Source organism: Leptonychotes weddellii, chromosome 14 (genome assembly GCF_054177405.1).
Source record: "Leptonychotes weddellii isolate Sample4059 chromosome 14, ASM5417740v2, whole genome shotgun sequence".
NCBI classification, from domain to species: Eukaryota; Metazoa; Chordata; class Mammalia; order Carnivora; family Phocidae; genus Leptonychotes; species Leptonychotes weddellii.
The window spans coordinates 21,074,605-21,092,210 of NC_138382.1; the positions used below are offsets into that span (position 1 = coordinate 21,074,605).

At 38.6% G+C, this 17,606-nt stretch overlaps 1 protein-coding gene across 1 annotated transcript in view; it reads left to right on the top strand.

Annotated features, from left to right (window-relative positions):
• The window catches only part of KIF27 (kinesin family member 27), a 59,071-nt gene that overhangs the window by 22,257 nt on the left and 19,208 nt on the right, over positions 1 to 17,606 (top strand). The window contains exons 8-10 of the mRNA XM_081804050.1: positions 1,887 to 2,092; positions 9,425 to 9,622; positions 16,854 to 16,994. Coding sequence (XP_081660176.1) covers positions 1,887 to 2,092; positions 9,425 to 9,622; positions 16,854 to 16,994 — 545 coding nt within the window. The remainder of the gene's footprint in view (positions 1 to 1,886; positions 2,093 to 9,424; positions 9,623 to 16,853; positions 16,995 to 17,606) is intronic.

Genomic DNA, 17,606 nt, shown 5'->3' on the forward strand with positions numbered 1-17,606 from the left:
CTAACTGCTGTCCCAAAGCATTTCCCTTCCTCAGTCCTAGTGATGAATGTGCTGTGCATCATTCCAGCTCCGGGTGTCCCAGATATTTAATTGAGCTTGACCATGCTACTCCTTCATAGGCAGGATCGATGCCAGTAAATCCCTCTCAGGAGTGTCTAGGAACTGATTTAGGGGCTTAAATAGCTTCTCCATCAGGGATACTGCCTGTGGAAGTTAAGGGTATGTGCCCTTCTGGAACAAATGATTTTCTTTTCGATCGGTGAGGCTACCATGGGATCTCTCACTAAATCAGCACACTTTTGTAGCCCGGTATACTCATCCTGGTTGCCTTAAAGTAGAGGATACTTGAACTTACACAGAGAAGGTCCTCTTCTTACTCGTTAGAACCAAGGGCAGTTTGGAGCTTTCCTTAGAGATGGTGACTCGCAAAAGGGTCAGTGTGTGCTTGCTTTTCAAAGCCTCCTCACCGAAGTCTTCCCCCAAGTAGCATTTATTTCAGCCAACAATAAGTGACAACCACACTGTATTTCATCATTTCTAATCACATTCTTTCACATTTTCATATCTCTGCAATCAGGATGCACCTTTCCCTCCGTGGCATCCGGGCATTTTATCATGTAACTGGTGTAAATGGGACTCTCCCTTTTTTCTTAGTGACTCACATAGTACTGATGTGTTGAACAATATATGGGGTCTTAAATTCATTCAAATATAGTAGCCATGTGTATTTTAAAGTTACTCAGATAATCAGAGAGTTTTAGAGCCAGAAGACAACTCAAAGTGCATTTAGTTCAGTCATTGCTTTTTATTAAAAAATGGAGATATTCAGTTATAACAGTAGAACGCACTTCCCCTGATGATAATTCATCCCACGAGCTTTGGACTCTTACTTTTCCATTGCCACGAGTTTGCTAGTCTAGTTCAGGGATAAGTTGGCTGCTCAGAACAAATCAAAACCAAGTTTTTAGGGGCAGTAGCTTAGCTTAGGATGAAAAGAGAGACAGAAATATCTGTATTCTGTTTTTCTCTATGTCCCAAATATAAGAAAATGATTCAAAAAATTCATCTTTGACAAGTTCAACCGAATGGAAAAAGAGGGGGCCAGCTCTAGAATGAAAGATTCATGAGAGACAACAATCAGATGTATTGTGGGCCTTGTTTGGATGGTGATTACAATAAACCAATTGTAAAAGACATTTTGAGACAACTGGGGAAGTCTGAATAGGGTCAGTAGGGATTAATATCGTGAGGTGTGAAAGAATTTTTGGCTATGTCCATATGTGGTATAGATGTTTATTGAAGTATGTGTAGGTGCAAAGACATGACATCTGAGATTGTTTTTACAATTCTTCAGCAAATTAAAACAGAAGAAAGGCATAGATGAAGCAACTATGGCAAAATCTTGTTAACTCTCAAATCTCAGTGATGGGGCTTCATCATATTATTTTTTTACTTTAGATATGTTGGGAATTTTTCATAGTAGAGAAAACACGATTACAGATAGCAGGAAGCCAACGTGTAGTAAGCAAAAAGCCAAAGAGTCACCCCAAATATTTTTCTTACCTGGAGTTTGATGCCAGCAGAGCTAACCCCCAAATTCAGAAAGTCAGAAATGTCACACTAACACACAAAGATGAGCCTCTGAGGGGCTGGGCTGGCACCAGGTGCCAACAGTCAGTAAGCAGCTGATTAGTAAGAGGCCAGGTGTCGAGTTGTATTTGATGGGGTTGGGCGAGGACAGTGGGGCTCATACTGCTGGGTCTTAAATAGATACATGCCCAGCTGGATTTTGAAGAATAGAGCATTTTTAGGGTTTTGATGTTTTACTTAGTTTATTTTTTTAAACATAATTTATAATTGTTATTACTCTTATTACTGTGGTGAAGGTAACGATGCCAAGTCTGTAAGCAAACAGTATTCTCTGAAAGTAACAAAACTTGAGCACGAAGCAGAACGCGCGAAGGTGGAATTAACTGAAACAGAGAAGCAGCTGCAAGAGCTAGAAAGCAAAGATCTTTCTGATGTTGCTTTGAAGGTAAAATTACAGAAGGAGTTCCGTAAAAAGATGGATGCCGCAAAGCTAAGAGTCCAGGTAATTTTCTCAAAATGTAATTGTGAGCAAACTTACTTAAGGCTTACTGCTTTCGTAGCTGGCTAGGAAAGAGGTAGGATTGGGTTTTCACCAGCAAGAGAAACTGGATGGCATCTTTTCTTTCCTGGTGTGCTGGCGAGTTTGCCTCCTTTCAATCTGGGTCCTATAATCTTCATTCGAAAAGTATATTATTTTAAACTTTTTACCAGAAACCATGGTGAGAAATAAAGATAACCACAGAAATTGTGTTCTTTTCTGAAGGACAAAAGATTGATGATTAAATAATACATAGAAAACATCTGGTAGGCGTAGGGCACCTTGTAGACACATTCAACAAATGCTAATTATTTCAGACCATTTTCTGGAACCATCACTGATTGCCTTAAGAAAGGTTAATAATTGACTACTAACATCTCATTCTTGATTTCCTAATGCTGGATTTAGCTATGGCCTCAGAAATAGCTACCATTAAAAATGCTATTCTATGAGAAACACCCCATTACCGAGAGATTTTGTGTATAATGAAGCCATTTTCAGATGCTTTTGTGATGATCGGAGTGCTCTGTTAGTCCGATTCTAATGAATTTGCTAGAATGCTATCTCCATTTTTTTCTTTTTTTTAAGCAAACTTTTTTTTTTTTTTGAAGATTTTATTTATTTATTTGACAGAGACAGCGAGAGAGGGAACACAAACAGGGGGAGTGGGAGAGGGAGAAGCAGCCTTCCTGTTAGCAGGGAGCCCGATGTGGGGCTCCATCCCAGGACCCTGGGATCATGACCTGAGCCGAAGGCAGACGCTTAACGACTGAGCCACTCGGGTGCCCCTCCATTTTTTTCATTCATCATCTATTACTTTCCTATTGTTTCCACCGTAGGGAGAGTGGAATTGTAGTTCACCTGTTCAGAGCATGATTTATTTATTTTTGGAACTGTGCCACAATTATTTTCTCTCAACAAGGTCAGTGTCCACTGCACATGAGCAGACCAAACACCAAATCCCACTTCAAACATCTGGCCGTCCCCACTAAAATTTTTACCTAAATAGCCTGTCAACACAGAGATAACATAGTATGACTTAACATATGAACTGCTTAGAGGAGAACATGGTAGTGGTATGTGTCACCCATTTTACTTTCCTTCATAGTACTTATTTCAGGAATACATGTTTCCGTTTAGCACTTCACCTCAGAGAGTCTTGGGATCAGTTCTTTTTCACTTCTCGACCCTTAAAATTGGGACTGCAATGTCTGACAAAGTACTCTTGTTAACACAACATTAGTAGAACAAAACAATTAAGATTTTTCCTTTGTGTTTATTATGAAATTTTACTTATAATTTCATAGTTTTATATCCCAACCTTCAGTTCTGATTGTAATTTTTATACTCAGTATTAATAACCAAAATGATTGTTTTCCTAAGGAGGTTGTTTATCATCTACAACTATGGTTTAAGCCTTGTTTGTGGATTTAGTAAATATTTTTTTCCAAGTTTTTATTTAAATTCAAGTTAGTTAACATATAGAGTTTTATTGCTTTCAGGAGTAGAATTTAGTGATTCATCACTTACACACAGCACCCAGTGCTCACATAACAAGTGCTCTCCTTAATACCCAACACCCATTTAGCCCTTCCCCTCCACCCCGCTCCTCTCCATCAACCTTTAGTTTGTTCTCTACATTAAGAGTCTCTTACGGTTTGCCTCTCTCTCTTTTTAATCTTATTTTATTTTTCCTTCCTTTCCCCTATGTTCATCTGTTTTGTTTCTTAAATTCTACATATGAGTGAAATCATATGGTATTTGTCTTTCTCTGACTGATTTATTTTGCTTAGCGTAATACCCTCTAGTTCCATCCACATTGTTGCAAATGGCAAGATTTCATTCTTTCTGATGGCTGAGTAATATTTTATATATAATATATATATATCTCACATCTTCTTTATCCATTCATCAGTTGATGGACACTTAACACTCTTTCCATAGTTTGGCTATTGTTGATAATGCTGCTGTAAACATCGGGGTGCATGTACCCCTTCGAATCTGTATTTTTGTAGCCTTTAGGTAAATACCTAGTAGTGCAATTGCTGGGTTGTAGAGTAGCTCCATTTTTAACTTTTTGAGGAACCTCCATACTGTTTTCCAGAGTGGCTGCACCAGCTTGCATTCCCACCAACAGTGTAAGAGGGTTCCCCTTTCTCCACAACCTCTCCAACATTTGTTGTTTCTTTCCCTGTCCATTTTTGCCATTCTAACTGGTGTAAGGTGGTATCTCAGTGTGGTTTTGATTTGAATTTCCCTGATGATGAGTGATGATGAGCATCTTTTCATGTGTCTATTAGCCATCTGGATGTCTTTCATGGAAAAATGTCTGTTCTTGTCTTCTACCCATTTCTTAACTGGATTATTTGTTTTTTTGGGTGTTGAGTTTGATAAGTTCTTTATAGATTTTGGATACTAACCCTTTTTTTTTTGATACTAACCCTTTATCAGATATGTCATTTGCAAATATCTTCTCCCATCCTTTGCTGTGCAGAAGTTTTTTATTTTGGTGAAGTCCCAATAGTTCATTTTTGCTTTTGTTTCTCTTGCCTCTGGTGATGTGTCTAGTAAGAAGTTGCTGTGGCTGAGATCAAAGAGGTTACTGTTAGTGTTCTCCTCCAGGATTATGATGGTTTCCTGTCTCACATTTAGGTCTTTCATCCATTTTGAATTTATTTTTTTAATTGGTTTTTTTTTAAGATTTTATTTATTTGAGAGAGAGAGAATGAGAGAGAGAGAACATGAGAAGGGGGAGGGTCAGAGGGAGAAGCAGACTCCCCGCTGAGCAGGAAGCCTGATGTTTGACTCGATCCCAGGACTCCAGGATCGTGACCTGAGCCAAAGGCAGTCGCTTAACCAACTAAGCCACCCAGGCTCCTGTTTTTTGAATTTATTTTTGTGTATGGTGTAAGAAAGTGGTCCAATTTCATTCTTCTGCATGTTGTTGTCCAGTTTTCCCAACACCGTTTGTTGAAGAGACTGTCTTTTTGCCATTGGATATTCTTTCCTGCTTTGTCAAAGATTAATTGACCATATAGCTATGGGTCCATCTCTGGGTTCTCTATTCTGTTCCATTGATCTATGTGTCTGTTTTTGTGCCAGTACCATACTGTCTTGATGATGGCAGCTTTGTAAAAGAGCTTGAAGAATCATGATGCCTGTCGCTTTGCTTTTCTTTTTCAACATTACTTTGGCTATTTGGGGTCTTTTCTGGTTCCATACAAATTTTAGGACCGTTTGTTCTAGCTCTGTGAAAAATGCTGGTGGTATTTTGATAGGGATTGCACTGAGTGTATAGATTGCTTTGGGTGGTATAGACATTTTAACAATATTTGCTCTTCCAATCCATGAGCATGGAATGTTTTTCCATTTCTTTGTGTCTTCTTCAATTTCTTTCGTAAGTGTTGTATAGTTTTCAGAGTACAGATCTTTTACCTCTTTGGTTAGGTTTATTCCTAGGTATCTAATGTTTTTGGTGAAATTATAAATTGGATCTATTCCTTGATTTCTCTTTCTTCTTCTTCATTATTGGTGTATAGAAATGCAACAGATTTCTGTACATTGATTTTATATCCTGCAGCTTTGATGAATTCATGTTTCAGTTCTAGAAATTTTTTGGTGGAATCTTTCGAGTTTTCTACATAGAGTATCATGTCATCTGTGAAGAGTGAAGGTTTGGCTTCTTCCTCACCAGTTTGGATGCCTTTTATTTCTTTTTGTTTTCTGATAGCTGAGGCTAGGACTTCCAGTACTATGTTGAACGACAGTGGTGAGAGTAGACATCTCTCTCGTGTTCCTGACCTCAGGAGAAAAGCTCTCAGCTTTTCCCCATTGAGGATGATATTAGCTGTGGGACTTTCGTGTATGGCCTTTATGATGTTGAGGTATGTTCTTTCTATGCCTACTTTCTTGAGGGTTTTTATCAGGAAAGGATGCTGTATTTTGTCACATGCTTTTTCTGCATCTATTAAGAAGATTCTATGGTTCTTATCCTTTCTTTTATTAATGTGGTGTATCACATTGATTGATTGATTTGCAGATAATGAACCACCCCTGCAGCCCAGGAATAAATTCCACTTGATCATGATGAATAATTCTTTTAATGTACTGTTGGATTGAATTTGCTAGTATCTTGTTGAGAATTTTTGCATCCATGTTCATCAGGGATATTGCTCTGTAATTCTTTTTAGCGGGATCTCTGTCTGGTTTTGGGATCAAGGCAATGCTGGCCTCATAGAATGAGTTTGGAAATTTTCCTTCCATTTCTATTTTTTGGAATAGTTTTAGAAGAATAGGTATTATTTCTTCTTTAAATGTTTGGTAGAATTCCCCTGGGAAGCCATCCAGCCCTGGACTCTTGTTTGTTGGGAGATTTTTGATTCCTGATTCAAATTCCTTGCTGGTTGTGGGTCTGTTCAAGTTTTCTATTTCTTCCTGTTTCAGTTTTGGTAGTTTATATGTTTCTAGGAATTTATTTCTTTCATATTGCCCAATTTGTTGACATATAAGTCCTCATAATATTCTCTTTTAATTGTTTATATTTCTGTGGTGTTGGTTGTGATCTCTCCTTCTTTCATTTGTGATTTTATTTGGGTCCTTTCTCTTTTCTTCTTGGTAAGTCTGGCTAGGGGTTTATCAACTTTGTTAATTCTTTCAAAGAACCAGCTCCTAGTTTCGCTGATCTACTGTTGTTGTTTTTTTTTAAATTTCTATATCATTTATTTCTGCTCTAATCTTTATTATTTCCCTTCTTCTGCTGGTTTTAGGCTTTATTTGCTGTTCTTTTTCCAGTTCCTTAGGTGTAAGGTTAGGTTGTGTATTTGAGACTTTTTTTGCTTTGAGGAAGGCCTGAATTAGCAAAGGTTATTTTATATGTTCTATATTTCACACAGATACAATGATCGAATTAAAAGATTAAATGAAAGGTTATTAATAGGGTTTGAGAATTATCATGGTCTTTTGCTTTCCATGTTTCTTGTTGCATATCCTTTTCTGCTAAGGAGATTGATAAGGAAAGGAAAGAAGACACAGAACATAATTAAGCTCAAAAGAAACACCCACACAGCAGGGGACTGACACAGGATTCCCATGCAGTTTTAGAAATGTCTGTGCTTTTGACCTATTCAGGCACACCCAATGGGGATGGGGATGGTGGCGGGGCAGGGGAGGAGGATGGTAGTTACCAGTTAAGTGTCTACATACCAGATGTTTCATATGTGTTATTTAATCCTTTAGAGAGTATTTTTACTGTGTTTTACAAATGAGAAAACTAAGATTTAGAAAGGTTAAGTAACTCAGAGTCGCATAGTTGAGGTGACAATAACAGTTTTCAGTACTCTAACATCTCATGCCATTTTACAGTATTGAAATACTAATGTTTTTATTGGTATAGTGAATTTTTTTTTAAGTTTTGAAAGCTTAAATTCTTTTATTTAAAAAATCTAAAATCTGTATTCTTTACATCTGCATATATACAGAGAGTTACATAATGCATTAGTACTTTACTGCTGCCAGTAACGTGCACTCTTGAGCATGTGTAGAATAAGTGCAAAAGACAATGGCAGCCTATCTCACTTTTAAATAAGATTATCAGTACTTCTACTGAGATTTTCAGTATTATGTGGAAAGACACTAAAATGCCAGTATTATCATTTTTGCTCCAGTATTGCAGTTACTATCAAAAGTAAGTGGCAGGGGCGCCTGGATGGCTCAGTCGTTAAGCGTCTGCCTTCGGCTCAGGTCATGATCCCAGGGTCCTGGGATGGAGCCCCGCATGGGGCTCCCTGCTCTGCGGGGAGCCTGCTTCTCCCTCTCCCACTCCCCCTGCTTGTGTTCCTGCTCTCGCTGTCTCTCTCTCTGTCAAATAAATAAATAAAATCTTAAAAAAAAAAAAAAAGTAAGTGGCAAAGGTAGTGTCCAAATCTAGGAATGGGAAACTACAGAGTCCTGTGGCCTCCAGGCTGGTGGTGCTCAGTCATTGTCTGCAGATTGTTCGTTATGCATCTGTGACGAGAGAAAGGCACATGGGAGCAGAGCTCCCTTCATCAGAAAGGTCTTGATGCAGCCAGTGTCAGCTGAACCCAATAGTATGTTCAGTGATACAGGCTGACAACAATCTGTGGCCAGTACTGGTCCGCAGACCACACTTTAGTGCTGCTCTAAGCGTCAACGCCTCTGTGAATGCCTAGGTTAATGAAAACAAAATGTGTTTTTGCCAACAATTTATTGTCAAGATAAGGGAGATAATTGTAGTCTGCATAATTTACAAATGACCACCTTTTTTATGTCACATAAGAGGTACTTAGTGCAATGCTAAAGCACATAGTACAGATTTGTTTGTTTGTTTATTTATTTATTTGCCAGAGAGAAACACAGAAAGAGAGGGAACACAAGCAGGGGGAGTGGGAGAGGGAGAAGCAGGCTTCCTGCTGAGCAGGGAGCCTGATGCGGGGCTCGATCCCAGGACCCTGGGACCATGACCTGGGCCAAAGGCAGACGCTTAACGACTGAGCCACCCAGGCACCCCACATAGTACAGGTTTAATATATGTTTGTTTGATCAGGATTAAATTGGAAACCTGATATTTTCTATTAGTAGTATAAACTCTTGGCAAATGTTCACAAATTTTTTATGCTACTCATCGATAATTTTAGCAAGATGAGGAGAAGCTTTAAGATAATTAAAATGATAATGCTAACAGTGGTCACTGTAAGGAAAATGGTATCAGTTCTGATCATCTTAACTTAGGGATTAATTATTTAGGCTATAGCTGGATGTAAAAGAGGAACACAGTGGACTACTTTGCAATCACGTAGAACAAATTTCTGTGAAAACATCTCTAAGATGAGTAAAAAAAAGTGAGTGAAAAATAGTCTATTTAGAATATATATGAAGTTATTTGCATGCGTGTTAATTATTTCTGGAAGAATAATTAAGAAATTGGTAATTTGGTGTTAGGAAGCAGAACAGTAGATTTGGGGTCTGAGATAAGTCTTATAAAATGGAAGTACAGTTTTGTATTTTAATTTTTATCATTTTTAAAAACACTCAATAAAAAAAGCAAAGATTCTAGTTTTGTTCTGTTTGGCTGTTCGTGTCAGGGAGTCTCATCATTCATGATATCTGGTGAAAATTATGATGGCCCAATTGTCAAAGTAGACCTGTAGAAAGCAATTATGAACCTGCCAAAAATCTAGGCAAAATGTCTACCTTTGCCATAGAATGAATAGTTTAAATTTACTCGAGATTTGTTAGAGATGCAGTTTTTCATTTTGAAATATTCCATATGATCCGCAGGTCTTACAGAAGAAGCAACAAAATAGTAAGAAATTGGCATCACTGTCAATCCAAAATGAGAAACGTGCTAATGAACTAGAGCAGAATGTAGATCACATGAAATATCAAAAAGTACAGCTGCAAAAAAGACTTCACGAAGAAAATGAAAAAAGGAAGCAACTGGATGCAGAGATCAAGCGGGATCAACAAAAAATCAAAGTAATACTGTCCTACTTTCCTGCTAAACCTAATAGGAAATGTTAAATGGCTCAGGGCTGATGAAGCCAAGGTCTCAATTCACTTGGCTTCTGAGGTATCTCCCCTTGGCCTGTCCTCAGCTGCTGTCCTCATTCGCTTAAAGCTTTGTACATCTACATAGTAAAACCTATTTATTGAATTCTGAGTACTGTCTTGAAGGCTTTGACTTCATGAAAGAACGTACAGTGAAGACAGTTTCTCTAACTAGGACCTTAACTTTACCTGAGGCTGTCAAAAACATATAAAGCTGACTTTTGAAAAAATATCTAACATTTGATAGGATTTCCCATTTCCAAAGTGCTTCAACATGCATTGTCCGTGTGGCAGCATGGGAAAAAGCACAAGATAAAATGGTACCATTTCGTTCATAATGAGCAGAAGGATGATGAGACCAATCTGGCCAGCAGTTGTGTAGAACGGATTGGTCTGGGGAAGAACTGATGCTGTCCACCTGGGCCCTGGGGCCAGGCTAGCGTGGGTTCAGATCCCAGCTTTCTCAGGTCCTGGCTGGCTTGTTGACTGAGAAAATCACTTACCCTCTCTGAGTCTGTTTATTCTCCTCGAAAATGGCCTTAATCACACTTACCTCACAGGGCTCTTTTGAAAAGAGGAGGACGATGAATGTCATGACAATAGCCATCACAAACACTTACCTGGCACTAGGTACCAGGCTCTTTTCTATTGAAATGTTAAGCTGAACCGAAAGCTTGAAACATAATTGATTTCTAGATTTTTAACTTTGGAATATGGTCTATTCTTAGACCTTAAAAAAAAAAACAACATAGAATTTAGTGATGGAACAAAGGTTAAATAGCATTTAAGACAAGTTACTGATTCTTCTTTTTAACAGCTATATTGAGGTATTCTTGACATACCATACAATTTACTCACATAAAATATACAGTTCAGTGGGTTTGGGTATATTACATTATTTTTGTAAATTTTGGTAAAATAAACATAAAATGTTCCACTTTAATCGAGTTTAACTGTACAGTTCCGTGGCATTGATTACATTCACAGTGTTGTACAACTGAGACCACTAGCTATTTTCAAAACTTTTTCATCACTCTAAACAGACACTCTGTAACCATTAGGCAGTAATTTCCCGTTTCTCCCTCCCCTCCCCCCACCACCAGCCCCTGGTAACTTCTGATCTACTTCTGTCTCTCTGAATTTGCCTATTCTAGCTATTTTATAAAAATGAAATCTTACAATATTTATCCTGTGTCTGGCTTGTTTCACTTCCTTTAACATTTTCAAGGTTCATCCGTGTTGTAGCATGTATCAGAACTTCATTATTTTTTGTGGCCAAGTAATATTCCATTGGGTGTATATACCACATTTGGTCCATCCATTCATCTGTTGGTAGACACTCCAGTTGCTTCCACCTTTTGTCTACCATAAATAATACTGTGGTAAAAATTGGCCTACAGGTTAACTGTTCAAATCCTAGGAGTGGAATTGCTGGGTCATATAATTCTGTTTCATTTCTTCAGGAATTACCAACTGTTTTCAATAGAGAACAGCACCATTTTACATTCCCCCCAACAATGTATGAGGGTTTTAATTTCTCCATATTTTTGCCAACACACGTTATTTTCTCTTTCTTTTTTATTACAGTCATCCAAGTGTGTGTGAAGTGGTATCTCATGGTGGTTTTGATTTCCGTTTCCCTAATGACTAATGATGTGAGCATCTTTTCATGTGCTAATTGGCCATTTCAGTATCTTCTGTGGAGAAATGTCTGTTCAAGTTCTTTGTCTACTTTTTAAATGGATTATCTTTTTATTGTTAAATCATTGGAGTTCTTTATGTACTCTAGACATTAAACTCTCTCACATACATGACTTCCATATATTTTTCCCATTCTGTAGGTTGTCTTTAAACTTTTTTTTAGGGGAGTTAATGGGCAGAACGAGAGGGATAGAGAATCTTTTTTTTTTTTTTAAAGATTTATTTATTTATTTTAGAGAGAGAGAGCATGTGAGTGAGGGGAGGGGTAGAAGGGGAGGGATAGAGAAAATCTTCAAGCAGACTCCCCACTCAGCATAGAGCCTGATGTGGGGCTCGATCTCACAACCGTGATATCATGACCTGAGCCAAAGCCATGAGTTGGACACTTAACCAACTGAGCCACCCAGGCGCCCCAAGAGAATCTTAAGCAGGCTCCACTCCCAGTGTGGAGCCCAACAGAGGGCTCGATCTCACAACCCTGAGATCATGATCTGAGCCAAAATCAAGAGTCAGATGCTTAATCGACTTAGTCACCAAGGCGTCCCTTTAAACTTTCTTGATAATATTCTTTGATGCAGCAAAATTTAAATTTTTATGATTTATCTATTTTTTCTTTTGTTGTCTGTGCTTTTGGTGTCTTTTAAAGATTCACTGTCAAATGTAAAGTCACAAAGATTTACCCCTTTGTTTTCTTCTGAGAGTTTTATGGTTTTAGCTCTTATATTTAGGTTGTTAATTGATTTTGAGTTAATTTTTGCCTATAGTGTGAGGAAGAGGTCCAACTTTATTCGTTTGCATGTGGAAATCTAGTTGTGCCAGTTCCATCTGTTAAAGACATTATTTTTTCCCCACTGAATGGACTTGGTACCCTTGTCAAAGATCAGTTGGCTGTAGCTTTATGGATTTATATCTAAACTCAGTTCTAGTCCATTTGTCTGTATGTCTGTCCTTATGCTAGCACCACATTGTTTTGCAGTTAGTTTTGAAATTGGAAATAAGTCCTTCAACTTTGTTGTTGTTCTTTTTGAAGATGGTTTTGGTTATTTGAGGTCCCTTGCAATTACATATGAATTAAAGGATCAGCCTTTCCATTTATGCAAAAAAGGCCATTGGAATTTTTATATGGATTGCACTGAATCTGTAGAGTTCTTAGGGTGTATTGACATCATGACAATATTGTCTTCCTACTCCTGAGCATGGGGTAACCTTTAGTTAGGTCTTCTTTAATCTCTTTCAGCAATCTTTTCTAATTTTCAGTGCACAGTCTTTTTACCTCCTTGCTTAAATTTATTTCCAGATATTTTATTCTTTTAGATGTTATTGTAAACAGAATTATTTTCTTAATTTTCTTGAGCTACTCATTCTTTTTTTTTAAATTTTTTTATTCTTATGTTAATCCCCATACATTACATCATTAGTTTTATATGTAGTGTTCCATGATTCATTGTTTGTGCATAACACCCAGTGCTCCATGCAGAATGTGCCCTCCTCAATACCCATCACCAGGCTAACCCATCCTCCCACCCCCCTCCCCTCTAGAACCCTCAGTTTGTTTTTCAGAGTCCATCGTTTGAGCTACTCATTCTTAATAATGTAATAGTTATTATAGCAGTAGTTAACATTTATCTTCAGTCAGTACTATTCTAAGCGCTTATGTGCTTTATCTCATTTAATTTTTTTCTCCAGTATTTTCAACTTTTTCTTTTTTCCTAGATTTTCTTTAACATCTTCGATTTTTCCCATCTTAAAATTATCCTCTTTAAACTTAATACTTTTCTCCTTCTCTCTTCTCCCCTTTATAACCAAACTTGTTCGTTATAAAGTTGACTGCATCTGTTTCTGTTTCCTGTGCTTCCATTCATTCTCTCATCCTCTCCAGTCTGGCATCTGGCTCCTGGTTTTACCATCCACTTCAACGCTCTGGAGAAATTCACTAGTGCTCTCTCTGTCACTAAAGTCCTTAAAACCTCAGCTGCATCCAACATAGTTCACCACTCCCCCCATCTTGAAATATTTTCCCCTTGCCCTTTGTTTTTTTCTCTGATTGCTTGTTCTCTGTCTTTGCTAACTCATCCTACACTATCAGTCCTCCTTCACATATGAGAATTCCTCAAAGCTCTAGCTTTATGCCTCTTCTGTACTGTCTTAGATACTTCATCTTTTTCCATGGCTACAGTTAAACTCTGACAACTTCCAAATTTAATCCTTAATCCCAGATTTGCCTTCGAGCTCTGGATTCCTGTATCCAACCACTGACATCTTCATGCAGTTGTCTTATAGATGAATTCATGATCTTCCTTACTTCTCTCCCCACAATTCCCTCTCCCTACTCCCTCAAGGGAGAATATATAGTTTTCCATGAGCTTTTCCAGACCTTTCAATCCATTCGGATAGGTAAACTAGCAGTCATCCTCGACTGTGTCTTCTTCCTTATTACCCATGAACCACTAAGTCCTATAGATGATATCTTCTGAATATCTTGGATCTGTTCATTTCTCCTTACTACTGCCAACAACCTAGTCTCCTTGTTATGGTCCTTCCTCCAATGTGAGGATTAGGCCTGCCTCTCAGTCATGTGATCTTTGGGTCTCAGGTTCTTATCTCATAGACCATGGTTTAAACCAACAAAACATGGCACTCTTTAAATCTCCAAACAAGAATTTTTTTTCTTTTCCCTAAACAGTGCATAGTGCATAGTGTGCTGAAATGCAAATCTGCTTGTAACTTAAACTTTTTACATTTTTATCTAGGGCAGTTTTGCTTCTTTTAGCCATATCTCTCATTCTAGGGAAACGACCCTATTTAAAGGGAGAACGAGTATCCAGAAAAAGAAACAGTCTGCCCCAAAGATATATTGAAGTTTCCACTACTTCACGCAAAAATAGAAAACCTGCTCACAGTCCTCTGTTTGGAGCTAACTTTCTAACATTCCTGTTTGTCCATTCTCCATTTGACTAAACCATTTCCAGAGAATACTAGGATTTCTGCATAGGTTCTCCTTAGAGCAGCAGTTCTTAACTGAAGTCTGTGGATAAGCTATAAAGAAAAGGTACAGGAACCCAAAATTGTGGGCCATCGTGTGATCTTGAGCTTTTTACTTCTCTAAATAGCAGTTTCCCCATCTACAAAATGGGAGTTTTTAATAGTCTCTGTCTCATAAGATTATTGTGAGGATTAAATGGGATAATTAAATAGATGTGAAAAGCCTAGCGTCATAACCAGTGGACAGTTACTTTAATATTATAACAGGGATTATATTACAAGTAAAGGCAATAATGTCTGGAGCAACATGTAGCAGAGAGGGTGAGACCTACTGCGGTTACTTTTAAAGCATTTGTGGAGGGAGAGGAATAGCAGAGAGTCTGCTCCCAGTAACTATAAGGTGTCTTTATTTCTGCATCTTGGAGTTGCTGTGACTGTGAGAGGGGCTAAGTTATAACTACGGACCAGAGCCTGGGCAGCATGAAAGAACTAATGGGTCACTATAATGGGGTCAAATTCACTTGTAATACAGTGCAGGTGAGCAGAGAAAATGTCTTTATTTAGTCTATAGCAGACCTATGTTCTTTATGACACCACCACCCCTCTTGCCCTGTCCAGCCCATATCATGAGAATTGCTGGAAATATAGGAACTAACCATATGCTCAATCTGTTCAGACCTTGTCCTGGTAATTTCACCATTTTCTTTAAGTAATTCCCAGCTCTCTTGAGTAAGAATATTCAGTTTCTTTGCCTCTTCCATCTTCCACCCTGTGCTTCTCTCCCTAAGGTCGAGTCCAGTGTATGTCATGGTTGGGTATATAGCTTTTACTACATTGTATGGTGTTATAGGGAAAGGGACCTCCTGAATTTCAGTTGGTCTTTTGGATGTGACTACTGTCCTTCGTCTACCTTTTTTTGTTGGGCCCTGATGATGAAGCCCAAGTTGGTATAACCTGTAGTCTGGTCTCACTTTCAGTTTAGAGCACGGAGGTGCTTTGGTTTCATCTCGTCTCCCAGTGGCATTATAAATCCTCGTGGAGGCTACTAGGTCTTCTGTCTAGCTTGCTAGCCCAGTGGCCTGTCCTCATCTTCAGTTTTGGGGTCAGTGCCCCACGATAACGGACTCCCATAGGCTGTCAGGATCCACGTCACTTGAGGCCAAGGAGTCTGTAATTAATTGATTGTACTTCCCTGCTCTGTCAGCGAGGCCAGGCAGTCCCATATGGGTGTGGGACCTCTACACTGCAGTCTGCTTTCTGTCCCTCTGTCCTCAGTGATACCTTATCACCCCATTTCGGGGCCAAAACTCACAAGGCCAGATCTCAGGAAAATTGGGACCCACATCTTTCTTACCATCTCTTTTCTCCTTTCTGCCCTTCCCACGGCTGGAAATGGTAGAGTTTCCTTCTGCTTTCTTTATATCGGTACTTCTGAAATTACCTGTGGAGAAGGTGCAGTTTTCAATCTTGTTATTAGTTCATCACAGCCCAGGACTTTTGTAAAACATGAACTAGTCGTAAAGTGAAATAATAAAATATATAATAAAAGGCCAGGGGCGCCTGGGTGGCTCAGTCGTTAAGCGTCTGCCTTCGGCTCAGGTCATGATCCCAGGGTCCTGGGATCGAGCCCCGCATCGGGCTCCCTGCTCGGCGGGAAGCCTGCTTCTCCCTCTCCCACTCCCCCTGCTTGTGTTCCCTCTCTCACTGTGTCTCTCTCTGTCAAATAAATAAAATCTTTAAAAAAAAAAGTCCATCTTTTCATTATTATAACTATTAATATTCAACAGACATAAAATTATTCTGTCCAGTTGTTTTAAAGGTTTCTAAACACTTTCAATTTCTATACTTACCCATCACGGACCAGTAAGAGACAGTAAAGTGGACCAGCCCACTTTGGTTCATGGCCTCCTTCCTTAGTCCTGCTAAGCATTGGTGGTAGACAGCAGCATCTTCTCTGAACCCCTAGGAGAGCACCTGGGGCCTCTTAAGATGTGGATGGAAACGGAAGGAATTTAGAAGATACTCTTCATAGGACCATGATCTATTTTGAAAGGCTATTCTCATGCAGCAAAATCCTATTTCTGAATGCCAGAAACGGAATAATACTTTTCATATTTCTACTGTCATAAATTCTAATATCCCCATGGCAGATGGGTGCCTTGGGTAGCCCGACTAAAGGTCATGAGCTCAGAAAGGCAGACTAGAAAAGCACATTTGTAATTTTCAGACTCTTATCCCTGTTATGCTGATTTGTAACACTGGCAAACCATGGGGGAAAAAAACCCCTAGTTTTGTTAATAAACCCTGATTTTTGCTTCAGTGAGGGGCTGACATTATTTTTTTGTCAAATAGCCCCAGCCTTCATCTACTTATTTTCTTTCTTTTTGCAAAAATATTTAAGAAAATATTAAATAAATATTTAATGATGGCCAGGTAGTAAAAGCAATAAGGTGTTTTCAATTTCTGTTCTCTGCAGGAACTAAAGTTAAAAACAGAACAGGAAGAAGCTCTGAAATTGAGAGCTGAGGACCTCGATGCATTTAAGATGAAAAAGAGAAAAGGTTCATTTGGAAGAACAGACCAGCTCCAGGTTTGTCTGTTCTATTCAGTGTTTCCTGCTTTCTCTTTGCTCTGATGATGGTCTAAATAGAGGTATAAAGTGGTGGACTCTGAATAAAATCTGCAAACACTAGACTTTGCCACTTGAGTACAAATTTTCTAGTATTTCTCCCGAAACGTTTCTCTCATTAAAAAATTACTCTCTCCTCCAGAAATGTGCTGTGTTCTTATTTCAGTAGAAATGGATTTATTTGAATGTTGTAGAATGTAAACATGAAATGGATTCATTTTCACTAGATTGTTTCCATGGGACTAAACCAGTCCTGATATGGGAATAAAGGCTGACTTATTCCCATGGAAACAATATATGTCTAAGAATCAGAGCCCCTGCCCCCCCATTCCTACATAACCAAATTATATATGCACCATATAAGATGAATTAAAAAGTTATTGTATTAGTGCCACATTTAAAACAATGAAATCCAGGGGCACCTGGGTGGCTCAGTCAGTTAAACATCTGACTCATTTCAGCTCAGGTCATGATCTCAGGGTCGTGAGATTGAGCCCCATGTCAGGCTCTGTGCTGAGTATGGAGCCTACTTGGGATTCGTTCTCTCTCCCCCCCACCTCGTCCCTCCCCTGCTCTCTCTCTCTCTCTTTCTCTAAAAAA